General features: G+C 48.9%; 1 protein-coding gene across 2 annotated transcripts; it reads right to left on the reverse strand.

Annotated features, from left to right (window-relative positions):
• Positions 1 to 222: 222 nt before the first annotated feature.
• Positions 223 to 24112, reverse strand: GNA15 (G protein subunit alpha 15). 2 transcript variants are annotated; one of them, XM_053580515.1, is made up of 8 exons: positions 23598 to 23730; positions 18435 to 18501; positions 13094 to 13278; positions 12407 to 12561; positions 11825 to 11953; positions 8400 to 8529; positions 5170 to 5323; positions 223 to 1163 (listed from the first exon to the last, which is right to left on the reverse strand). In XM_053580515.1, the coding sequence occupies exons 3-8, from the start codon at positions 13238 to 13240 to the stop codon at positions 937 to 939; spliced, it is 942 nt and encodes a 313-aa protein (XP_053436490.1). In that variant the 5' UTR covers positions 13241 to 13278; positions 18435 to 18501; positions 23598 to 23730; the 3' UTR covers positions 223 to 936. The 2 variants fall into 2 exon arrangements, with proteins under 2 accessions (XP_053436490.1, XP_053436489.1); XM_053580514.1 differs by lacking the exon at positions 18435 to 18501 and having other exon boundaries at positions 23598 to 24112.

Consider the following 24112-nt stretch of genomic DNA (forward strand, 5'->3'; position numbering starts at 1 on the left):
AGGTCAAACTCCACGTCCTGGCTCACAGACAGCACAGCGCTCCATAGTTCTGGGTATAGTGCCAAGCACAGGTAGGTGGACAAGAAGTAGGACTTTTTTTTTCTTCCTACCCCATGTTGCTACCCACTCCTCCCTGCAATCCCTGGTACCCAGGGCAGGTAACCTGAGAAAGGCACGCAAGGTTGAGAAGCATGACACTGGCGACACAACCCCTAAAAAATAACAGACCTTCAGGATGTCATGACTTTAATGTCCACCCTACAAGGGGCCCCGCTGAGGGTGAGAAATAAATATAACCTGTTGCATACATTAAAGATGCGGCCTGCCCAGACCCCATCCTGGGAAGGAGGGTGGGTGCCTGTGGGCCTCGATTTCCTTCTTCCCTAACCTGGGTGAGACACACCACCAGCCTGGAGACTCCCCTAGCAGATGGATGTCCCGGTGCAGACCGGGGGAGTGCCTCCTGATGTCCACCAGAGGGCGCCAGAGTCCACTCTTGAAGGCTCCCAAGGCTCACTCTCCAATCTCAGGGTATGCGTCACCCATAAGAGGGTCCCAGACCCCTGCCCAGCACGTGACATACCCGGAGGTGGGGCTCCTTCGAGAAGCACACCTACCCAAGTCCTCGAACCCTTGGTTTCTTCACCTTTTCCTCCACCCTGACAACCCAAACGGATATTTTGTTCCCTCCCTTTGAAAGGAGGTAAACTGAATCAGGCAAGGGCAGGGGAACCCGGCACGGGGGGTGGTGGTGTTTCTTAGTGAGAAGCAGAGAAGAGAGGAGGCAGTGGCAGGCGAGCCCTGCATCTCCCGACTCACTCATGCGTAGACCTTTTGCTGCCGGGGCTGGAATGACCAGAGGCACTTGAGGCTCGCTCGGGCCACCCCTGCCACCCACCTGCCCTCAGGTGCCTCCTGCCCCAGGTAGGCCCTGAGTCACAGCAGATTGATCTCGTCCAGGTAGCGGGCAAGCACAGAGTCCCGCACGTCCCTGAAGACCTTTCGGATGTTCTGCGTGTCCGTGGCGCAAGTGTAGTGGCTGAAGAGGCGTCGGGAACGCGGGCCCTTCTTGCTGCCCTCGGGGCCATCATTGCAGCTACTGTACATCCGGGCGTACATGTCCAGGATGAACCTTTTGGCTGCCTCCGCATCCTGCTTAGGACCTGGGGGAAAGGAGTTGGGGAGGTGGGTAAGGTTAGGACCTTCTGTCTTGGGACGTGGGAGAACTCCGGAGACCCCTTTCCCCATAATCAGGCCTGGAAAGGCCCCAGAGACAACCACTCTCAGCATCTTTTTTGTGGATTTATGCCATCTTAGAGTTCATGGCTGGTCACATGACTTAGGCCCAGCCAATGGGAGTATCAAGGAGTAGCTCAGAAGAGTCATGTGACCTGAAACAGATCGATGAGACTGAGCTCTGGGATTCTGAACAGAGCAATCTTAAAGAGGGGTGCTCTGTTCTCTAGGCTTGGAGCTGGGAATGGTTGGGAGGTTGGAGCTGGAGAGACAAACCACCTGGGATTATGCAGGTAGGGAAACAGAGGCCAAGAAAGGGGAAAGGAGTCCCCACAGTCAGCCTGGGTGGGTGCTCTTATGAGGCACATCGGGGAGATAAAATACATATGTTGAAAGCCCAACACGAAGGAAGTGCTTCTGGAACCCTAGATTTGGCTCCAGTCACTCATTAGTTGGGTTATCTAATATATTAATCTCTGTAACGTCTGAAAGCCTCAGTTTCTTCATTCTGTTTTTTGTTTGTGTTTTGAGACACTCTGTCACCCTGGATAGAGTGCTCTGGCGTCCCAGCTCATGGCAATCTCAAACTCTTGGGCTCAAGTGATCCTCATGCCTCAGCCTCCCAAAGAGCTGAGACTTTAGGCGCCCACCACAATGCCCAGATAGTTTTTCTATTTTTAATAGTGATGGGTCCTCCTCTTGCTCAGGGTGGTCTTGAACTCCTGAGCTCAAGCAATTAGCCCATCTTAACTTCCCAGAGTGCTGAGATTACAGGTGTGAGCCTCTATGCCCAGTCTAGTTTTCTCATTCTTAGAAAGAGGATCAAAACAGTCCCAGACCTTGTAGAGTTGTTTCTAAGATTTAATATTGTGCTAAGGACTTAGTGCTTAATAAACAGGATCACTTGATCCTAGGAGTTTGAGGTTGCTGTGAGCTAGGCTGATGCCACAGCACTCTAGCCTAGGCAACAGAGACTCTATCTCTAAAAAAAAAAAAGATTAGGCTGGGCATGGTGGCTCATGCCTGTAATCTGAGCACTCTGGGAGGCCAAGGCTGGTGGATTGCCTGAGTTCTTGGCTTCAAGACTAGCCTGAGCGTGGTGGCACCTGTGGCTCAGTGAATAGAGCGCTGGCCCCATATAACAAGGGTGGTGGGTTCGAACCTGGCCCTGGCCAAACTGCAACAACAACAAAAAATAGCTGGGTGGGCTCGGCGCCTGTGGCTCAAGCAGCTAAGGCGCCAGCCACATACACCTGAGCTGGCAGGTTCGAATCCAGCCTGGACCCGCCAAAACAACAATGACTGCCGCAACCAAAAAATAGCCGGGCATTGTGGTGGGTGCCTGTAGTCCCAGCTACTTGAGAGGCGGAGGCAAGAGAATCGCCTAAGCCCAAGAGCTGGAGGTTGCTGTGAGCTGTGATGCCACAGCACTCTACCAAAAAAAAAAGAAATGACTAGCCTGAGCTAAAGCAAGACACCATCTCTACTAAAATAGAAAAACTGAGCCAAGAGGATCCCTTGAACCCCGGAGTTACAGGTTGCTGTGCGCTATGACGCCATGGCACTCTACCGGGAACAATAGCTTAAGACTCTGTCTCAAAAAAAAAAAAAATTTAGCAGGTTGTGGTGATAGCATTTATAGACACATCTACTATGGAAACTGAGCCAGGAGGATTTCTTGAGCCCAGGAGTTTGAGGCTGCAGGGAGCTATCATCGTGTCACTACACACTGGCCCCGGTGATAGAATAAATCCTTGTTTCCAAAAATAATAATAATAATAATAATCTATTCACCATATCCTGTTCCCAAATTCTCTAATCCATGGGCTGATTCCCAGGCCTGCTCAGCTGGTAAGGGAGGCAATTTCAGGCCACCATCCTGGAATAACACTTGATGTCTATCTCTAAGATCCTGAATCTTATGGAGATAATTGGCTAAAATTGGTTTCCTGGGCTCCAAGATGTGACAAGGCCAGGGTGTCAAACTCTGGTGACATCACCAAAGCTTATGTTTACTGACTATTGACCCAGTGCCAAGCATGTACTAAGGGCTTCATCTACTATGATTGCTTGTGTATTGGTGTGAATAGTTATCTCTCAAAATTCACATCCACCTGGAACCTCAGAATATGACCTTATTTGGAAATAGAATCTTTGCAGATGTAATTAGTTAAGTTAAAAAGAGTTTATACTGAAGTATGGGTCCTAAATCCAGTGACTGGTGGCCTTATAAGAAAGGAGAGGATATAGCAAGAAGACAGACATGTGAACATGAAGGTAAACATTAGACTGATGTGTATATAGGCCAAGAAATGCCACCTATTCTTGGCCACCACCAGAAGCTGGGAGAGAGGTGTGAAGTGGATTTTCCCTCCTCCAGAAAGAACTAACCTTATCCATATCTTGATTTTGGACTTCTGAATTGTGAAGGAATAAATTTCTATTGTTTTAAGCCACTCAGCTTGAACTACTTTGTTTACAGTGGTCATGGAAAATAAAGGCAGGTTGTCCCCAAGATGGCTGCCATCACTTCCTTCCCATCCTGTATGCACTTGCCATGCCTCCACCAAGAGGTGGAGTTTCTTCCTCCTCTTTTAGAATCTTGTCTGGTTTTAGTGGTGTGGTTGACCAATAGAACGTGAACAGAGGTAACATTCTGCCACTTAAGAAGCTCAATCACGAGAAACAGATTCCATCTGGGCTGAAGTCTATTATGAGACAGCCATATTGTGAGGAAGCCCAAGCCATGTGAGAAGTCCCTGGATTATGAGGTACTAAATGGGAGAGAGAAGTAGTGAGAGATGGGAGAAAGGGGAAAAGGAGAGGTGTAGGGAAGGAGGCGGGGAGAGACAGAAAGAGGAGAGGCCAAGAGTTTCAAGGCCCCAGACATATAGGGGAAAAGCCATCTTGGAAGTATATGTCCAATCTCACCCACCCCAGCTGATGACACTTCTGCATTGCAGAAATCAGAGGTAAAAAACCCAGTTCAACCATTCCCAAATTCCTGACCCACAGAATCATAACAAAGGCAAATGGCCAAGTTAAGTTACTAGGTTTTGGAATAGTTTGTCACTCAGCAATAGCTAAGTGAAATACTTCTATCATCTGGCTTTATCCTCACAGTAGAGCTCTTAGAAAATACAAATCTTCCTACCTAGGTCTCTGAATTACCCAAAACTCTACCTCCCTTCTATAAAATATACTAAGTGATGTCCTTAGAAAAATACTTACTGGTGTTTTTCTATAGTTGGCTCAGCCCTTTGACCCTCTGGATGTGATGACGGTTTGTTCCCAAACCTGTTCATGCCAGTTAGTTGTACATGTCCTGACCAATATGCAGTTAAATGAAACATGACTCAAACCTATTAGTTACATGAAAGAGGATTGTTGTATCTGTGGAAAGAAAGCTGTGTGCTTTGGAAAGATTGCTAAAAGGCTGGTCATGAATTAAAGAAAAAGTTGCTATCCAATTAGGTATAGAGGAGATGACTATGAAAGATTAGAAAAAGTAAAGTTTTGAAGACCTAGGAAAATTCTGGAAATAGTAGACAATGCCTTCTGGGGTGCTTTAGAGCAGGTCTACACAGCAAACATATACTCAAAAGATCTTAACCCAAATCCCAATAATCGGACAACGTGTGAAAGAAAATGTCTAAGGTAAACATAATAGAATGTATCTTTTTAGAATTCTCCCTTTTCCCAATTCCATCGAGTATGAGGGTCTCTGCTAATTTAATACTTTATACCCACTCATCAGAAGGGGAAACTAACACTCAGAGAGGTTGGGCAGTGGATGGAGCTGGCTCTGGAATCTAGGTCTGAGCTTATTGAAAACTTCCAGTGACTCCACACTGAAATAGGGCCTGGACCTGCGTCTCTCTTGGAAACCGCTTTTGGGAGGTGAAGGGTACAGAAACTTTTAGAACCACTTACCTTGGAAACTGGGGAAGTAAGTAGCCAGGTGAGAGGTGGGGATTTTCTCCTCTAGGATATCAGTTTTGTTGAGGAAGAGGATGACAGATGTGCTTTTGAACCAGGGAAGTTCCAGGATGGTGCCAAACAAGGCCAGGCTCTCCTTCATACGGTTCTGCATTGCAGAAAGAAGCAAGTCAGTGCTCCAAGCAGCTAGCTTGAGTGGGAGACCCTGGAGATGGGCTGTTGGGTGGCCATCCAGGGACTCAGGTCTGGGTCTGAGGGGGATGTGCTAGCATGGTTTTATGCTCGTGTTGGTTTGAAGAGTATCTTCCCCAAACTCGTCCACCTGAAACTTCAGAGTGTGACCTTATTTGGAGTTAGTGAACTTGAAAATGTAATTAGTTAAGATGAGGCTGTTCTAAATTCAAATGACTGGTGTCCTTGTAAGAAAAGGGAAATTTAGAGTGGGCATAGTGGCTCATGCCTGTAATTCCAGCACTTTGGCAAGCTGAGGAGGGAGGATCATTTCAGCCAAGGGATTTGAGACCAGCCTGGGCAACACAGTAAGACCTTTATCTCTATTTAGAAATGAAAAACAGGGCGGCGCCTGTGGCTCAACAGGTAGGGTGCCGGTCCCATATGCCGGAGGTGGCGGGTTCAAGCCCAGCCCCGGCCAAAAAAAAAAAAAAAAAAAGAAATGAAAAACAAGAGAAGGCAAGTTGGGGCTGGGCGCAGTGGCTCACCCCTGTAATCCTAGCACTCTGGGAGGCAGAGGCAGGAGGATTCCTTGAGCTCAGAAGTTTGAGAACAGCCTGAGCAAGAGCTGTATTCTGTTCCTACTAAAAATAGAAAAAAATTAGCCAGGCATTGTGACAGGCATCTGTAGTCCCAGTTACTCAGCAAGCTGAGGCAAGAGAATCACTTGAACCCAGGAGTTTCAGGTTGCTGTGAGCTACACACAGTACTCTAACCTGGGTGACAGAGACCCTGTCTCAAAAAAAAAAAAAAAAGAAAGAAAGAAAAGCAAGAAAGTTGAAGGCTTCATGGAGGCTCACCCCTGTAATCCTAACGACTCTGGGAGGCGGAGGCAGGTGGATTGCTTGAGCTCACCAGTTTGAGACCAGCCTGAGCCAGAGCAAGTGGGACCCCATCTTTAAAAAAACTGGGCGTTGTGGTGGGCGCCTTTAGTCCCAGCTACTTGGGAGGCTAAGGCAAGAGAATCGCTTAAGCCTAAGAGTTTGAGGTTACTGTGAGGTCTCCACGGCACTCTACTGAGGGTGACAAAAACTATCTCTAAAAAGAAAGAGAGACAGAAAGAAAGTTGAACCCAAACACACAGGGAAGATGGCCCTGTAAGGGCAGAGATAGAGACTGGAGTAAGGTGGTTGCAAACTGAGGGACACCAGGGGTCACCAGGAACTGCCATACTGGAAAAGGCAAGAAGGATCCTCTCTGAGAGCTCAGAGGGAGGACAGCCCTGCTGACACCTTGATCTTAACCTTCCAGCCTCCAGGGCTGGGAGGGAATCAGTTTCTGTGGTTTTAAGCCCATTGGTGTGTAGTCATTGGAGACCGCAGCCACTCTCAGAGTACCCAGCGTCAACCTATGTATGCTGCTGTGTCTAAGTGGCCACTTTGCTGAGCACTGTGGTGGCTGGGCCAGGTCGTGGGTAACCACAGAGGATGGTTTGAATATTTTTCCCAAGAGTGTCACACTGCAGGGGGCTGGCTTCATTTTGCACACCTGTCTGCATCTTTGCCTGTAACCGGGCAGGAGTCTACACCCATGTACTATGAATGTCTGAGAGGGTCTGAGTATGTGAAGTCCCATGTCCATATCAGTGGAGATACCCAAATGTCTAGGATCTTCTGATTGGGCATATTTTAGTCACATTTAAATATTAATACAGGGCAGTGCCTGTGGCTCAGTGGGTAGGGCGCCGGCCCCATATACCGAGGGTGGCGGGTTCAAACTCGTCCCCGGCCAAACTGCAACAAAAAATAGCTGGGTGTTGTGGCGGGCGCCTATAGTCCCAGCTACTCAGGAGGCTAAGGCAGAATCACCTAAGCCCAGGAGCTGGAGGTTGCTGTGAGCTGTGATGCTACGGCACTCTATGGAGGGTGATAAAGTGAGACTCTGTCTCTAAAAAAAAAAAATAAATAAATAAATATTAATACAATTAGATACCAAATGTCTTATGTTATAGGTTGAATCATGTTCCCTCAAAATCCATATGCTCAAGGCCTTGCCCCCAGGACCTGGGAAAAGGACCTGCTTTGGAAACAGGGTCATTGTAATGGAGTTAATTAAGCTGAGGATATAATGGAGTAGGATGGGCCCTAATCCAATGACTGGTGATCTTATACAAGGGGGAAATTTGGATATACACAAGCACACAGGGAAAACATCATGTGAAGACAGATCAGGGTGAAGCTTCTAAATGATAACGCCCAGGATGCCAGCCACCGTGAGGAGCTGGGAGAGGCCTGGAGCAGACCCTCCCTCATGGCTTCAGAAGGAACCAGCCCTGCCCACACCTTGCTCTTGGACTTCCAGCCTCCGGAAGAACTGTGAGAGGACAAATAACTGTCATTTAAGCCATCCAGTCTGTGCAAATTTATTACAACAGCCCCAGGAAACAAGTTCATCTGCTGTGGCTGGATTCAAGGACAAGCTGTGTCGGCGGGACCTGGAACTCATCCTGTCTGATTCAGTCTGAAAGTCAAAATTATAACATCCGACTCTCAGATCTCCAAATTGTCTGTGCAAAACTTGAACCTAGAGAAATTCATGCCTGTCGTGTAATAATGTGCCTGACCTCTATGCTCAGATGTTAAATAAGAGAACTAGGAGAGACAGTCACGCTCACAAAGGGGAAGTGGCCTCAGGAGACCTGTTTTGCTTTGTTTTTTTGCCTATGATGGCTGGGCTCGTGTGTGTGCAAGTGGCTGTGCCTCGGGGCTGGGGTGTCCCTGTATGCACATGTGTGCTTGTCTGACGGAGGACGTGTGTGCAACTTACTATAGAATGTGTCTGTGAATGAGTGTGACAACAGCCCAGGTATTCCTTGGTGTTGCCAACAGTACGTGGACAGGAATGTGGAGTGGGGTGTGTGTATATCTGGGGTCCTGGCCATGCAAATAGTGTGGGTCTGTCTCTTGGACTGTAACAACAGTCTGACCATGAAAAGGTGAAACATCAAGCTCAAAGCCATGCCCGGCACACTCAGGATGTCCTGTCCCTCTCACCTCCTGGTTGTTCTCCTCAAGGCACTGGTCATACTCGCTCAGCGAGGCCAGGTAGATAAGGGCGATCACATTCTCAAAGCAGTGAATCCACTTCTTGCGCTCTGACTTTTGGCCCCCGACATCCACAATCCTATCGGGAACCAGGATGACCCTTTCAGAGCTCAGGACCCTGCTGTTGTGTGATACCCCAGGCCCCAGTCACGTCTGAGATATGCCAATATCAAAATAGCAGCTAAGGGGCGGCGCCTGTGGCTCAAGGAGTAGGGCGCTGGTCCCATATGCCAGAGGTGGCGGGTTCAAACCCAGCCCCGGCCAAAAACAAACAAACAAAAAAAATAGCAGCTAGGCACAGTGGCTTGCACCTGTAATCCTAGAACTCTGGGAGGCTGAGGCAGGATGGTCACTTGAGCTGATGAATCTGAGACTATCCCGAGCAAGAGCGAGACCCCATCATTACTAAAAATATTAAAACAAGGCTGGGTGCGGCGACTCATTCCTGAAATCCTACCACTCCGGAAGGCCGATGCGGGTGGATTGCTTGAACTCACGAGTTCAAGACCAGCCTGTGCAAAAGCAAGGCCCTGTCTTCTACTAAAAATAGAAAAACTGAGGCAAGAAGATCACTTGAGCCCAAGAGTTGCAGGTTGCTGTGAGCTATGACACCCTGGCACTCTACCCAGGGCAACAGCTTGAGACTCTGCCTCAAAAAATAAAATAAAATAAAAATAGAAAAACTATGGCTCGGCACCCATAGCACAGTGGTTACGGCACCAGCCACATACACCAAGGGTGGCTGGCCTGGACCAGCTAAACAACAATGACAACTGCAACAAAAAATAGCTGGGTGTTGTGGCGGGCGCCTGTAGTCCCAGCTATTTGGGAGGCTAAGGCAAGAGAATCGCTTAAGCCCAAGAGTTTGAGGGCATAGTGAGATTCTGTCTCAAAAAAAAGACAGAAAGAAAAATTAGCCCAACATTGTGGCAGGTGCCTGTATCCTAGGTACTCGGGAGGCTGGAGCAGGAGTATCACCCCAGGATTTTGAGGTTGCTGTGAGCTATGATTGTGCTGCTGCCAGCCCCTGAGCCAAAGCCTTTTGTACATTATAATGTCACCCCTGAGAGGCAGGGATGAATCTTATACCCATTTTACTGACAACAAAACTGAGAGGCAGGGGGAAGAGGGGATCTCCCAAGCTTCTTATTGCACCGGGCTGCCTACTTTCTATCCTGCAGTAGAAAGCAGCAGGTTGGAGAGATCTGGGGTTTGCCCTAGTTTGGGCTGTGTGACCCGGAGGGAAATTGCCAAACATACCCAGAACTCAGTTTCTTCATAAGTAAAATGGGACCGTTGTGTTCTGGCTGGCCATGGAATGTCTAGTGGCCCCACAGATGGAAGTGAGGACTATTCCCAGAGCGAATGCTGTCCCCTCCATCTGTGGCGCAGAGGAGTGCCTGCCTCCACCCCACACACCACAACAAAAGCCTGAACCCACCCCCACCTTCCTGTTCTCTCTTCTGAGAAATGTGGGTCACTGATAACAGTCTATGCGTCATTTCCCTGGGGATGCGACCGTTACTCAGGAAATGCCAGAGCAGAGGCTTTGGACAGGCCTGGGCCAGAAGCCTCAAGCAAGAAGGGGCTTGCCCCCTTGTGTGAGAGGGGAAACCGAGGCCAGTGACTAGGCAGTCAGGCTGTGGCCGGTGCCTGTGTCTTCTGATCCCTGAGGCCAACCCCTCTCCTGTGTCTTCAGAGTCCTTCGAACCCACCACATGCAAAGCAGGACAGGAGCATGCAGGGGCCAAGAGTGGGGCTCTGGAGGCTGAGACAGCTGAGGAAACTCAGCCATCATCCCCTCTGCACTCATTCCTTTCACTGACCTCACTCCTTGGCTTGAGAACATTCTCAGGTCTCCTTACCTAAAAATCACCTCCTCTGCACAGCCTTCCCTGTGTGCCTCCCCAGCCTCTACCTTTACCCACCCACCCATCCAATGAGTCACTCATCCAGCCACTCACTCACCTATCCACCCATTTATGCACTGGTTCATTCACTCATCCATTCACCCACCCACCACCCACCCATCCACCCATCCATCCATACATACATCAATCCATCCATCCATCCATCCACCCATTTGCCCACCCACCCACTTATTCATCCATTTGTGCATTCATCTGCTCACCCATCTACCGATTAATCCAGCCAGCCAGCCATCCTACCCAGTCCAGCCATCCAGCCAGCCACCTCTCTATCCATCTATCTGTCCATTTATGCACTCACCCATTCACTACTCCACTCATCTATCCAACCACCTGCTTATCCATCCACTCACCCATCTATTTATTCACTTGTCCATTTACTCATCCACTTATCCATCCATCCATCCACCCATCCATCCATCTACTCATTTCTTCCCTTTCATCTTTCCAACCATCCACCCACATTTGCCAACTTCCACTCTGCCCTTAAGCTGATTCACTAAACAGGAAGAAGAATCAAACTCAGCCCTTAACCTTGTGGTGCTCTCCATCTGAAGGAGAAGACTTAAGGTAAACAGATCTCATGGTAAAGAGATCAACTGTGGCAGAGGCCAGAACAGCATGTTTGGGAGATTCAGGAAAAGAGGGATCCAGCTCAGAGGGTTGGGCTGAACGCAAAATCTGTCTCAGGGCATTGCCTTGCACCCTTCTCAGCTCTCTGCAACTACCTTATGAAAAGGGACCTTGCTAAGGTCACTGAGGACCCCATCCAAGTCTTTTCTCTTATGTATTCTTCTTGACCTTTGACATTGGGAATCCCTTTTTTGGCCACTTACACTTCGGTCTTCCAGCTCAGGCCTCTCTACAATGCTCCCAGGTCCTTCAGACTCAACCTGCCCCAGAGGATTTCATCACCTCATCACCCCCCAACCTCACTGGCTCCAACATCTACTTCCATCACCTTGACAAGAAACCTGGAGTCATTTTGGGCTTCCTATCCTAATTCCCACACTCACCTAATCCTGTTCATTCCACATCAGAAACGAGTCTTGCATCCTCCCCTCATTTGCATGCCCAGCCCTTCCTGTCTGGACCCTGACTCCTGCTTCTTCCTGAGTCTCCTGACATCAAACCACCCCTCATAGAGTCCATCTCCTGAAATTAACTACTACAGAATCTTCCCTTTCATCTTCTCCCAGCCCCAAATCCATCCCTCTAGCCTAGTCCTGACCACATAGTCTCTTTTTCCTCCTCCTCAACAGCCCTCAAAATTGGGACTAGTGAACTCCTATTCATCCTTCAACACCCCAATACCCATGTCCCCTCCTCCAGGAAGATCTCTCCTCCTGGAACTCTGGTGCCTCACTTTGGGCTCCTCCCTCCTACTTCTCAAGGCCCCAGCTCCTCTGCCCCTCTTGTAGGAATGGTTCCCTGCTAAGCACTCACCGTAGATTGGTTTTCTGCACGGAGAAGCAATACTCATTGATGCCAGTGGTGGGCATGCGGCTGCGCAGCACGTCCTGTGCTGTGGGCACATAGCCCTCCTCAGTGATGCGCTCCAGTTGGGACAGATAGCTGCGGGGGAGGAGTCCTAAGGCCTGGCCTCACAACCAGACACCTACGCAGGGCCCAGTGAGGACCCAGCTGGGGCAGGAGAGCTCCCTGGGTGGGGCAGGGGTCTCTGGGGTTTACAGATGGCCCATGAGGCAGTGAAGAATCAAGGGGAAGCAGCTTCACTCAAAGAAGCAGGAACCCAAAGAAGGTGTGATGTCATGGATAGTCTCACTGGGAAATGGTGTCACCTCAGGAAAGCTGTCACCCAGGGGTGGTACTGCCCCAGGAACAGTGACAGCCTGGGAATAGCCTCCCGGCTAACAAATCACTCTGGACATCCAACCCTGGGAAGGACATCACCCAAGAGCAGGACACCTCACTCCAGGGAACAGTTTTGCTGCGAAGAGTGGGATAGCCTAGCCCCTGCCCTCCACCCCTCTTGACATGGCCAGAACCCGCAGATCCCAGACTCACTACACTGCTGAGTCCAGCAGATGGAACTCGCGCCGGCGCTCGTAGCAGGCCCGTATGCCAGCATCCCTCCACAGCCACTGCATGGCCACAGCGAAGCGTTTCTCGAAAGAGGTCACTTTGTAGGGGTCCTGGCTCATGACCAGGCTGGCATGGTGCTGGGGAAAAGACAGACACTCCTAGTGTCTCATGTCAGCCCCAAAGCCTTTGGACTAGCTCTGACTTTCTTGGAAACTTGCTGGGTTTAGAAAGATGATGTGTTGGCTCAGTGCCCATAGCACAGTGTTACAGTGCCAGCCACATACACCATGGCTGACGGGTTCAAACCTGGCCTGGGCCAAATAAAACAACAATGACAACTGTAACAAAAAATAGCTGGGCATTGTGGCAGGCGCCTGTAGTCCCAGCTACTTGGGAGGCTGAGGCAAGAGAATCGCTTAAGCCCAAGAGTTGGAAGTTGCTGTGACGCCACAGCACTCTACCTAGGATGACATAGTGAGACTCTGTCTCAAAAAAAAAAAAAGAAAAAGAAAGGAAGAAAAGAAAAGAATAAAAGAAAGATGATGTGGTGCCATTGCCCTGGCAGGGTTGAGTGAGACTCAGGTCACCCTTCCCAGCAACTCAGGGTTTGAAGGGCCATGGCCCTGCTTTGGGGTCCCAAGGGAACACAACCCAGGCCAGGAGGCTCACCTTACTCTCTGGCCTGCTGAAGGGGATCTGGAGCTGGTCCATGGCCTCGATCATGGCTTGCATGGACACAAAGATGTTCTGGTAGACAAGGGGCCTGAAGCCCTTGCGGTCCTCCTCCGAGTAGCCGACGCCATGGATGATCCGCATCTGCTTGATGAATGTGCTCTTCCCACTCTCGCCAGGGCCTGGGGAGATGAGGCCACCAAATTTCTCAGCCCTCCTAGGGACACAGACACCCCCACCACATGCCAGACCTCCTCAGCTCAGACTCCAGCATAGCCAGGGCCTTGCCCTACAACCCTGGGCTGGTGACTGTGCCACTCCATGCCTCAATTTCTTCCTGTCTAAAATGTGGACCACAGTAGACCCTGTCTGCTAAATCAAAGAGAGGGTCAAATGAACTCATTGTAAAACACTCACAACACTCGAGCTACACCTCCTTAAGGGCCAAATCAAAAACAATAATACACACACAAAAAAAAATTTTTGAGGCAGAGTCTCACTATGTCACCCTCAGCAGACTGCCATGGCATCACAGCTCACAGCAACCTCAAACTCTTGGGCTCCAATGATTCTCTTGCATTGGCCTCCCAAGCAGCTGGGACTACAGGTGCCCGCCACAATGCCCAACTATTCTTAGTTGCAGTTGTCATTGTTGTTTTAGCTGGCTCCGGCTGGGTTCAAACCTGCCAGCCTCAGTGTATGAGCCTGGCACCATAACTACTGTGCTACAGGCGCTGAGCCTTGGTTATTACAATTTTAAACAATTGGAAGAAATCAAAATAGTATTTCGTGATGTGAAAATTATATGAAATTCAGTGTCCCTCAATTTATTGGCACACAGCCATGCTCCTTTGTTCACACAGCTTCTATGGCTGCTTTTTTGCTGTGAGGCAGAGCTGAGTGGCCAAAACAAAGACTGTCTGGCCTGTAAAGCCGAAAATACTTACTATCTGTCTCTTGACAGAAAAACTTTGACCCCTGGCTTACAGCCATCGTCTGCATTATTATATGTAATATACAATAATGTACAATATGATTATGTATAATATTATTTACCACAACAATAATTGTAATAATTACGATTGTAATTATTACTTGCTATAATAATTTCAGGTAGAGGCTCAGCACCTATAGCTCATCAGTGGCTAGAGTGCCAGCCACACACACTAGAGCTGGCACGTTTAAATCCAGCCCAGGCCTACCAAACAACAATGACAACTACAACCAAAAAATAGCCGGGCGTTGTGGCAGGCACCTGTAGTCCCAGCTACTTGGGAGGCTGAGGCAAGAGAATTGCTTAAGCCCAAGAGTTGGAGGTTGCTGTGAGCTGTGACTGCATGGCACTCTACGGAGGGCAACATAGTGAGACTTTGTCTCAAAAATAATAATAATAATTTCAGGTAGAGAAACTTTAATGAAAGAAAGAAAATAGGAGAAGTAGGGTAAAGAATAATTAGATGACAACCACAGCAGAGCAGTACCTAAAGGCTGGAAGGTCACCCTCTCAAGGCAAGATCTGAGACGGCAGGCACAACCTGTGCAAAGGCTACACCTGGTATGTTGGAGGCACAGCAAGGAGCAGAGTAGCTGGAGCAGAGTGAGGAGGGGAGGGCAGGTCATGCAAAGCGTGGTGGGCCCTGGAAAGGACTTGGGCTTTGATCCCAAGGGAGGTGGATGCCATAGAGGGCTGTTAGTGGAGAAGGGACAGGCCCTGACCCCAGGTGCTCACAGGCGCCCTCTGGTGGCTGATAAGCAAAGGACAGGGTATTGGGGGTGAGCAGGAGCCCAGGGACCAGGGAGAAGGGGACAAAGCTAGTTGAGGTGAGTGAACTGGGGCTGGACCAGGTGGCCACGGTGGAGCTGGAAAGAAGGAGACATATTTGAAAGATATTTGGGAGACAGAATGGACATGGCTTTGCTGATGGACCAGACAAAAGAGCCACAGACTCTAGCAGAGCCAACCATAGAATTTTAATTGAAACTTGAGGCCCTCTGCGTCCTGGCCCTGTGGGACTGCCAAGGTCGTACATCTGTGAAGCCATCCCTGGGTCTGTGATGATAATACTGGACTCTTTCAGAACCTGGTACTAAAAGCTCAAAGACCAGCTCTGCTCCCTACTGCCTATGCCCTAAAATCCCAAGACCATCTAACCCTCCCCTCCTCTGGGCCTTTGTTTTCTTATCTGTAAAATGGACATTATACACCAAGTGGGAGGGTCCTCCAGCATGCTGTCACCCCATCCCAGCTCTTGGGGGACACTGGCCTTTCCAGGGATGAGAAGGGGGGTTGGGCCCCCTTCTGCCTCCCGGGTTGAGGATTGCTGGGGTTAGGACAAGAGGAACTGGGACAGGCAGCAAAAAGGGAAAGGGTGGCCTGGATGGAGCCCAGAAAGAGGAAATGAGAGCAGAGACTGAGAGGCCACGTGCAGCCCCCCTGCACATCTGAGGGCTGGGTGGGAAGGTCCTGAGTGGCCATCTCCCTCCTCTGAGCCTAAGGCTCCCCTGGGGTCGAGTCTGTTGGGCTGGAAGTCAAGAAGCAGACTTTTCTCTTACTGTAAAGGACAACTGTGGGAAATTGGGAGAAATTGGCAAAATAGGACTCAAGTCTGCAGGTTGGCTGAGGGCACTGCATCCTCCCAACTGCTAGCTTTTGATCAAGGTCCTACCATTCTTGCTGTTTGGGGGGGGGACTCAAACCAACTGAATATTTAGGGGGAAAAAGATATCTGGCCTACAACTTTCAAATAGTTCAGAAGAGCAGGCATACATGCATATTAAATGTATAAATGCATAATAAATAAATTATAGATATAATTGTGCATCATATAAATTATAAGTATACACACACGCTTATATATAGTATATACGGAGGATGCAAAAAAGTGTATACACATTTTAAGTGATGTTATCTATGTATTTTCTTTTTTTTTTTTTTTTTGTAGAGACAGAGTCTCACTTTACTGCCCTTGGTAGAGTGACGTGGCGTCACATGGCTCACAGCAACCTCCAGCTCCTGGGCTTACGTGATTCTCTTGCCTCAGCCTCCCGAGCAGCTGGGACTACAGGCACCCACCACAACGCCCAGCTATTTTTTTTGTTGCAGTTTGGCCGGGGCTGGGTTTGAACCCGCCACCCTCGGTATATGGGGCCAGCGCCCTACTCACTGAGCCACAGGAGCTGCCCTTATCTATGTATTTTCAAAGTTGAATTGAAGGTCCTGTTACTGTCAAGTGTACCTAGACATGCTGCACACAACTATTTTACTTGCACATCACACACTTTTTTTTTTTTTTTTTTTTTGTTGTTGTTGCAGTTTGGCCGGGGCTGGGTTTGAACCCACCACCCTCGGCATATGGGGCCGGTGCCCTGCTCACTGAGCCACAGGCGCCGCCCACATCACACACTTTTTAAGAACGATCAATTTTACTTCCAACAAGATATCTTAAAATGTGTATACATTTTTGGCACCCCCGGTATATATAGTGTATCTATATGATTGCATGAGTGTATCTACATATATATGGAAAAAGAGGAAATAAAGGAAATGTGGTAAAAAGTTAACATTTATGGAAGAATCCAGGTGCAACTGTTTTTTTTTTTGTAGAGACAGAGTCTCACTTTACTGCCCTCGGTAGAGTGCCGTGGCGTCACACGGCTCACAGCAACCTCCAGCTCCTGGGCTTATGTGATTCTCTTGCCTCAGCCTCCCAAGCAGCTGGGACTACAGGCGCCCACCACAATGCCCGGCTATTTTTTTGTTGTTGTTGTTGCAGTTTGGCCGGGGCTGGGCTTGAACCCGCCACCCTCGGTATATGGGGCCGGCGCCCTACTCACTGAGCCACAGGCGCCACCCCCAGGTGCAACTTTTTAATAAATCTGACATTATTCTAAAATAAAAACTTGGGAAAGACAAACAAAACAGGAAACCTCAATGCAACGTGAGAGTGGATCCTGAAACTGAAAAAGAGTTGGAGTGGAACAAACTCTGGAATTGAGCTAATGGTCACGTATAGTAATATCTTAATTGCCCAGTGTGACAAATGCTTAGTGGTTCTACAAGATGCTACAGAGAGGGGAGGCTGGTAAGGGTGGGATAGGGATGCCTCGCTCTATCTTCACAACTTTTCTGTACATCTAAAATTATTCCAAGGCTGGGACCAGTGGCTCATGTCTATAATTCCAGCATTTGGGGAGGCTGAGGCAGGAGGATAGCTTGAGCCCAGGAGGCCAAGACAAGCCTGGACAACATAACAAGACCTCACCCCTACAAAAAAATAGCAACATTAGCCAGGCATGGCAGTGTGCACACGTAGTCACAGCTACCTGGAAGGTGAGGCAGGAGGATCACTTCAGCCCAGGAGTTTAAATCTGCAGTGAGCTATGATGATCCCATTGCACTCCAGCCTGAGAGATAACGTGAGAGCCTGCCTCTAAATAAATAATAATAAAAAAAAATAAAATTATTCCAAAGCAAGAAGTTTCTTTTAAAAACAAAACAAAACAAAAACATCCTATGGCCATGATCTGAAACTCTCCAACACAGGGCCGTATGTGTCTCAGATTCCAGAATTTATGACAATTTAGGATGGGGACAGGCCAGACTCACTACTACTCCTGCAGTGGAGCATAGGAATGTAGTGTGTCAGTGAGATAAACAAACATCCTCCCTCTAGTTCCTGTGGGGCTCCCATGTCGAAACTCAGCGGAACTTTCCAGTTTTCAGAGCTTTGGCAATTTGGAGATCAAAGAGGAGGCCATGAGTTCACTTGCCTTTGACTGAGGGCTCACAGTGTGCTAATAGCTGGATTCCACTGAGCCTTACCACACTAGGGGACAACTCTGGGCCCCTTTTTCATGTGGGGAAACTGAACCTCAGATTGGTGGAGAGAACTGCTTTGGGTCATGCCACTGATAAGTGGCCGAGCTGGGATTCAAACTCAGTTCTGTCTGAGTCCAGAGTCTATGGGCTTTCATTTTTATTTTTGCTTTTGAGACAGGGTCTTGCTCTGTCGCCCGGGTTAGAGTGCAGGGGCATCATCATAGCCCACTGCAGCCTCAAACTCCTGAGCTCAAGGGATCCTCCTGTCTCAGCCTCCTGAGTAGCTGGAACTATAGATGAGGGCTACCACGCTCAGCTTATTTTTTTTTCTTAATTTTTTGTAGAGATGGGATCTCACTATGTTGCCTAGGCTGGTATCAAATTCCTGGGCTCCAGTAATCCTCCTGCCTCAAGCCTCCCAACCTATAGGCTTTTGAATTATTATACCTGGAAGTTCCCCTTACCCTGCCTGAATAATAATAATAACAAAAAGCACAGTGAGTACAATTTAACTCTTACCATTTCCCGGGCCCTGAGCCAAGAGACTGTGTATCCTCAGTCAATCCTCACAGATTCCCATTACTTCCTATTTGCAAAGGAGATACAGGGCATCAGAGAGGCTGAGAGACTTATCTAGGGTCACACAACAAATGGAAGACCAGGAGAGTCAACTCAGGTCCCTAATAGTCTTTCTACAACAACACAGGACATGGCCATTTGAGGCAGTTAAGCCTCATCAAAATGTCAGTTAGTGTGATTTTTCTATGGACACTGGGACACTAGACAGCTCCTCTGGGTACTGCAGGAGGTGGCATTGGGACCGCCAGCCAGGGAGTCCTCTCTCCCACTTGCCTTATAACTCTCAGGTCTCAAGTCTGCCCTAGAAGTGCAGAGAACAAACAAAAGTCTTCCAGGGAACAGTTAACTTTATTTTGTTGTGATGCCCTGATTTTTTCCCTTTCTCCTTTTCTATTTCATTAAATAAAAAAGGAATAAGAATCACAGTTGCTACCCACAACACAGATTTTGTGACTCATGAATGGGTCATAACCCAAAGTCTAAAAAGCTCCACTGGAATCCCCTCTTTGAAGCCCAATACTGTCCTGAAGCCAGGAAGGAGCTGGGGCCTCCCCATTGCCCCACGCCCATCCCTATACACTCATAGCTGCTGAGCAGAAACGGGGGAAGGGTTAGCTTTAGGAAACCCCCCAAAGGCCACACGGCTCAGACAGGAAATGGCAGCTTCCTCCTTGGGATAGAGAAGGAAGTGGAACCAGGCAGATGCCAGGAAGGAACAGGGTTCGCTGTGCCAAGCCCGGGGCATCATGCAACAGCCCCAGCCAGCACCATCTGCACAAAATCCACCTGGAGATAGGGCTTTTGGGGAGACAGAGCCAGGCCTGAGCAGCTGGAGGGGGTGGTGAGAGGCTCAGTTTCTAAGTCTGACTGCTGACTCCAGACAAATTCTGCTGCCTCCCTGAGCCTCAGTTTCCCCATCTGTCACTGGGATTTTGTAGGTTTTCTCTCTGTGAGGCAGATGACCAGGGAAGTCAGGTACATAGATTGTGGAACCAGAATTCTAGGTTCGAATTTCAGCTAGGTGACATTGGGGAAGTCACTCCACCTCTCTGGGCCTGTTTCCCCATGTGGGAAAACTAGCAGGACCTACATTCAAGTGCTAAGGACACAGCTGACTCCTCTCATGGCTTTACTCTGACTTTACTCTCTAAGATGGTGTTTACTTCATGTGAGGGCTAGACCCGCCTCTATGCTGGTCCCCTTGCCATCTTCCTCAAAAGGATCAGCCACCTCCAGGGAAAAAAATAGCTTTTGGATTCGATTCTTCTTTCCAAGAAGGGAGGGAGGTTTAGAGGCAGCCCTCCAGGCTGGAATGGAGTGGTCTAAACCACAGTGCATGGTGCCCGCCCTCAGTGCTCAGGGACATAAACAACCTGTCCCTGCCCCATATAGTAGAAGGGGCTTCCTGATTTAGGGCTACCAGAACAGGGCTAAGGGTGGTGTGGGTAGAGGACATTCCCAGAGATAGGAAGATACAGTGTAACATTTGGGGAAAATCTCTGAAACAGGTGCTTTTCATTCACTCATTCATAAAGCATTTTTTTTTTTTTTTTGAGGCAGAGTCTCACTGTGTCGCTCTGGGTAGAGTACTATGACATCATAGTTCACAGCAACCTCAAACTCTTGGACTGGTTCAAGCAATCCTCTTGCCTCAGCCTCCCCAGTAGATTGGACTACAGGAGCCCACCACAATGACCAGCTTCATAAAGCATTTATGAAAAGGCCCTGAGGTGAGGATAAATTAACTTGCGGTGTACAAGGAAAGATCACTAAAACTGACAAACCCCTAATGGGGTTTGCCCTATTGCCTAAATTGCCCTATTTATTGAAAATAATGAATGGATCAAAAGAAAGGAATGAAGACACAAATGATGGATTATCAAGAATGAAAAAGGGGAGGCCGAGTGCAGTGGCTCACATCTATAATCCTAGTACTCTGGGAGGCTGAGTTGGGTGGATCACCTGAGCTCATGAGTTCAAGACCAGCCTGAGCCAGAGCATGACCTCGTCTCTAAAAATAGCCAAGCATTGTGGTGGGCACCTGTAGTCCCAGCTACCCAGGAGGCTGAGGCAAGAGAATCACTTAAGCCTAAGAGTTTAAGGTTGCTGTGAGTTAGGCTGACACCATGGCACTCTAGCCTGAGGCAACAGAGTGAGACCCTACCTCAGAAAAAAAAAAAAAAAAAGGAATGAAAAAGGGGAAATCACTACAGTTCCTACAGACAGTAAAAGTCAAACAAAAGGCAAACAAGAGAACATTATAAACAATTATATGCCAATAAATTTGACAACTAAAATGAAATGGAAAGGCTCGGCGCCCATAGCACAGTGGTTACAGCGCCAGCCATATACACTGAAGTTGGTGAGTTTGAACCCAGTCTGGGCCAACTAAAACAACAATGACAACTGCAACAAAAAATAGCCAGACATTGTGGCGGGCGCTTATAGTCCCAGCTACTCAGGAGGCTGAGGCAAGAGACTCGCTTAAGCCCAAGAGTTTGAGGTTGCTGTGAGCTGTGATGCAACAGCACCCTACTAAGGATGACATAGTGGCACTCTGTCTCAAAAAAATTAAGAAATAAAAATTAAGGGCCGCGCCTGTGGCTCAGTGAGTAGGGCGCGGGCCCCATATACCAAGGGTGGCGAGTTCAAACCCAGCCCCAGCCAAACTGCAACAAAAAAATAGCCAGGCGTTGTGGCGGGCGCCTGTAGTCCCAGCTGCTCGGGAAGCTGAGGCAAGAGAATCGCGTAAGCCCAAGAGTTAGAGGTTGCTGTGAGCCGTGTGACGCCACGGCACTCTACCAAGGGCGGTACAGTGAGACTCTGTCTCTACAAAAAAATAAAAATAAAAAATAAAAAAAAGAAATAAAGAAAGAAATAAAAATTAAGGGCGGTGCCTGTGGCTCAAAGGGGTAGGGCGCCGGTCCCATATGCCAGAGGTGGTGGGTTCAAACCCAGCCCTGGCCAAAAAAAAAAAAAAAAAAAAAACCACAAAAAAAAGAAATAAAAATTAAAAAATAAAATGAAATGGACAAATTCTTTGAAAGACACAAATGATCAAAGCTTACTCAAGAAGTAGATAGCCTAAATTGCCCTATTTATTGAAAATAATGAATAAGATACATTAATATATTATACCTCATTAACTTAATAATGGCTAATCTATTAAAGAAATTAAGTTCTAAGAGGGACTCTATCTAACAAATGCAAACATTGTAACCTAATTCCTTGTACCCTCCACCTGAAACAATAAAAGAAATTAAGTTCTTAACTAAAGATCTTTTAGACTCAGATGGTTCAACTGATGCTACCAAATATTTAAGGAAAAATGGGCCAGGAGCAGTGGCTCAAAACTATAATCCCAGGACTTTGGGAGGCTGAGGTGGGAGAATATTTGCGGCCAGGAGTTTGAGACCAGCCTCAGTAACATAGCAAGACCCCATCTCTACAAAGAATAAGAAAAATCAGCCAGGTGTGGTGCCACAGAAGTATAGTCCCAGCTACTTGAGAGGCTGAGGCAGGAGGATTGAGGAGTTCAAGGCCCCAAGGAGCTATGATTGTGTCACTCTCCTCCAACCTAGGCGACAGAGTAAGAACCTATCCCAAAAAAAGAAAAAGGCGGGGCGGCGCCTGTGGCTCAGTGCGTAGGGCGCCGGCCCCATATGCCGAGGGTGGCGGGTTCAAACCCAGCCCCGGCCAAACTGCAACCAAAAAATAGCCGGGCGCTGTGGCGGGCGCCTGTAGTCCCAGCTGCTCCAGAGGCTGAGGCAAGAGAATCGCGTAAGCCCAAGAGTTAGAGGTTGCTGTGAGCCGTGTGACGCCACGGCACTCTACCCGAGGGCGGTACAGTGAGACTCTGTCTCTACCAAAAAAAAAAAAAAAGAAAAAGGCTATAGTCAATGGAGAGCAAAGAAGCCAGGCAGCTACACCAAAGGATTGATTATGAGAGAAAGTAGCAGGAGCTGAGGTCCCAGAACTCAAGGGGGACCACGGTTTGGGTTTCATGCCACACTAGAGTTCCCTGGAGAGTAAGTGGGTGAAAAATTCTTTCACCTAATTCAGCAAGAGAGATCAAGGCTAGAGTTGGAAGGAACCTCAATTAAGGTGCAATTCACAGGGGTCTCCTCCTCCCCACTCTTTTTCCTCTCTCCTCCCTCTCAGGGTCAGCCACTAAGCACGGAAAGTCTGATATCGACCATCATAGGATGAACCCACAGCCACATGCAGGTTGGAAAGACCTGGCACCTTTTCCAGCCCCCAGGAAAAGGTGATTTCCATCCCCCAGAAAATCAGGCTCAGGGATTCCAGGAAACCCTCCAAGGGCAGAGTTCCTGGACTTACGAAGTCAGAACCTCAAGCAGGAGACCGTAGTTGGGGGAAGCAGAGACACAGGAGTAACTAGACCCTGAGGTTTCAGAGCTGAGAATCTCGGAGTCTTAAAGTCCTCACCGACATCAACTCTAAAGCCTCTTCTCCCATCCAACGCCTCTGCCATCAAGTCCCGCATCCTATTTTCTTTTCTCCTAGAATCTTTTTGCTGTCAGAAATTATTTTACTTTCTAATCAGTTTATGAGCTTAATGTCTGTCTCTCTCACTGGAAGATGAGATCCATGGAGACAGAAATATTTTCTCCATTATTCGCTGCTGTGTCCCTAGGAATGACTCAACATATCTTGAATGAATGAATGAATGAATGAGTGAACCAACCAATCAATCAACCAATCCTGGCCCCCAAGCAAACCCTGAATAAGCCCTCCTCAGGCAAGACAAAGAGACAGAGACCAGAGGGGGAGTCCTGGGCCCTCCAGAGGTGGGGGAGCAGCTGGAGCCAGCCCCTCCCTTGTGGGCTGGCTGGCTGGCCAGGGCGGATTGCACACCTGAGTTCATCATTCTGTTCCCATGACACAGGCAGGTAGGGCAGGTCCAGCTGAGCTACGCTGGGCCAGGCCTGGGTGCAGGGCCCACTGATCACACTTGGCAAGGAACTTGGCCTCTCCTTCTCCTCATTGGGCAAATGGTTTGCCAGATTCTCCATGCCCCGGGGGTGGTGAAGGTATCTAATCTAGCCTGGTCCCTTTCCTCCTTATCTGCCCTGGACTTACCCAGCAGAAGGAGCTTCAGTTCCCCGCGGTCTTGCTTCTTCTGTTCCAGGAGGATCCTGTTTATCTCCTGGTCCACTCGGGCCGCAGCCTTCTCATCCTCTGTTAGGCACCACGGGCAGCAGCGCCAGGTCAGCGAATGGGCCATGATGTGGGGGCCTCAGAGGACACAAGGCGACATGGCCCCCTACTCCCTGTTGCCCCGGCTGGCCCCCAGGGCATGCAAGGTGGGGGAGCTTCCTTCTTCTTGGGGTGTCACTCCCTGGGGACCCCAACTTCTCTGCCTGGGACACCCAGGGAGCTCAGCTTGGTGAGACGCCTGAGTGCTGGGAACAGGGCGGGCTGTGAAGAGGCAGGAGGTGGGGAGGCCCAGGGCTCCCCGCCTACCTCCAGACCTGCCCAGACCTGGCCTGACAGGTTCACCAGCAAAGGGCGCCAGAGGAAAAGAGGTTGGGGCCCAGGGAGGGTGGGGCAGCAGCGGGAAAACCCCACCACAGACTGGGTCCACGTGGTGGCCA

This window comes from Nycticebus coucang, chromosome 2 (genome assembly GCF_027406575.1).
Source record: "Nycticebus coucang isolate mNycCou1 chromosome 2, mNycCou1.pri, whole genome shotgun sequence".
Taxonomy (NCBI): domain Eukaryota; kingdom Metazoa; phylum Chordata; class Mammalia; order Primates; family Lorisidae; genus Nycticebus; species Nycticebus coucang.

Bases quoted from the DNA above. Each gene is read 5' to 3' on its own strand.
- GNA15 (XM_053580514.1), bottom strand. From the start codon at position 23,742: ATGGCCCATTCGCTGACCTGGCGCTGCTGCCCGTGGTGCCTAACAGAG. The intron at 11,954-12,406 runs GTGAGTCTGGGA...CCTCCCCCGCAG, and splicing joins CTGCTGGACTCAGCAGTGTA to CTATCTGTCCCAACTGGAGC. The intron at 5,324-8,399 runs GTGAGAGGGACA...TCTGCAATGCAG, and splicing joins TTGAGGAGAACAACCAGGAG to AACCGTATGAAGGAGAGCCT.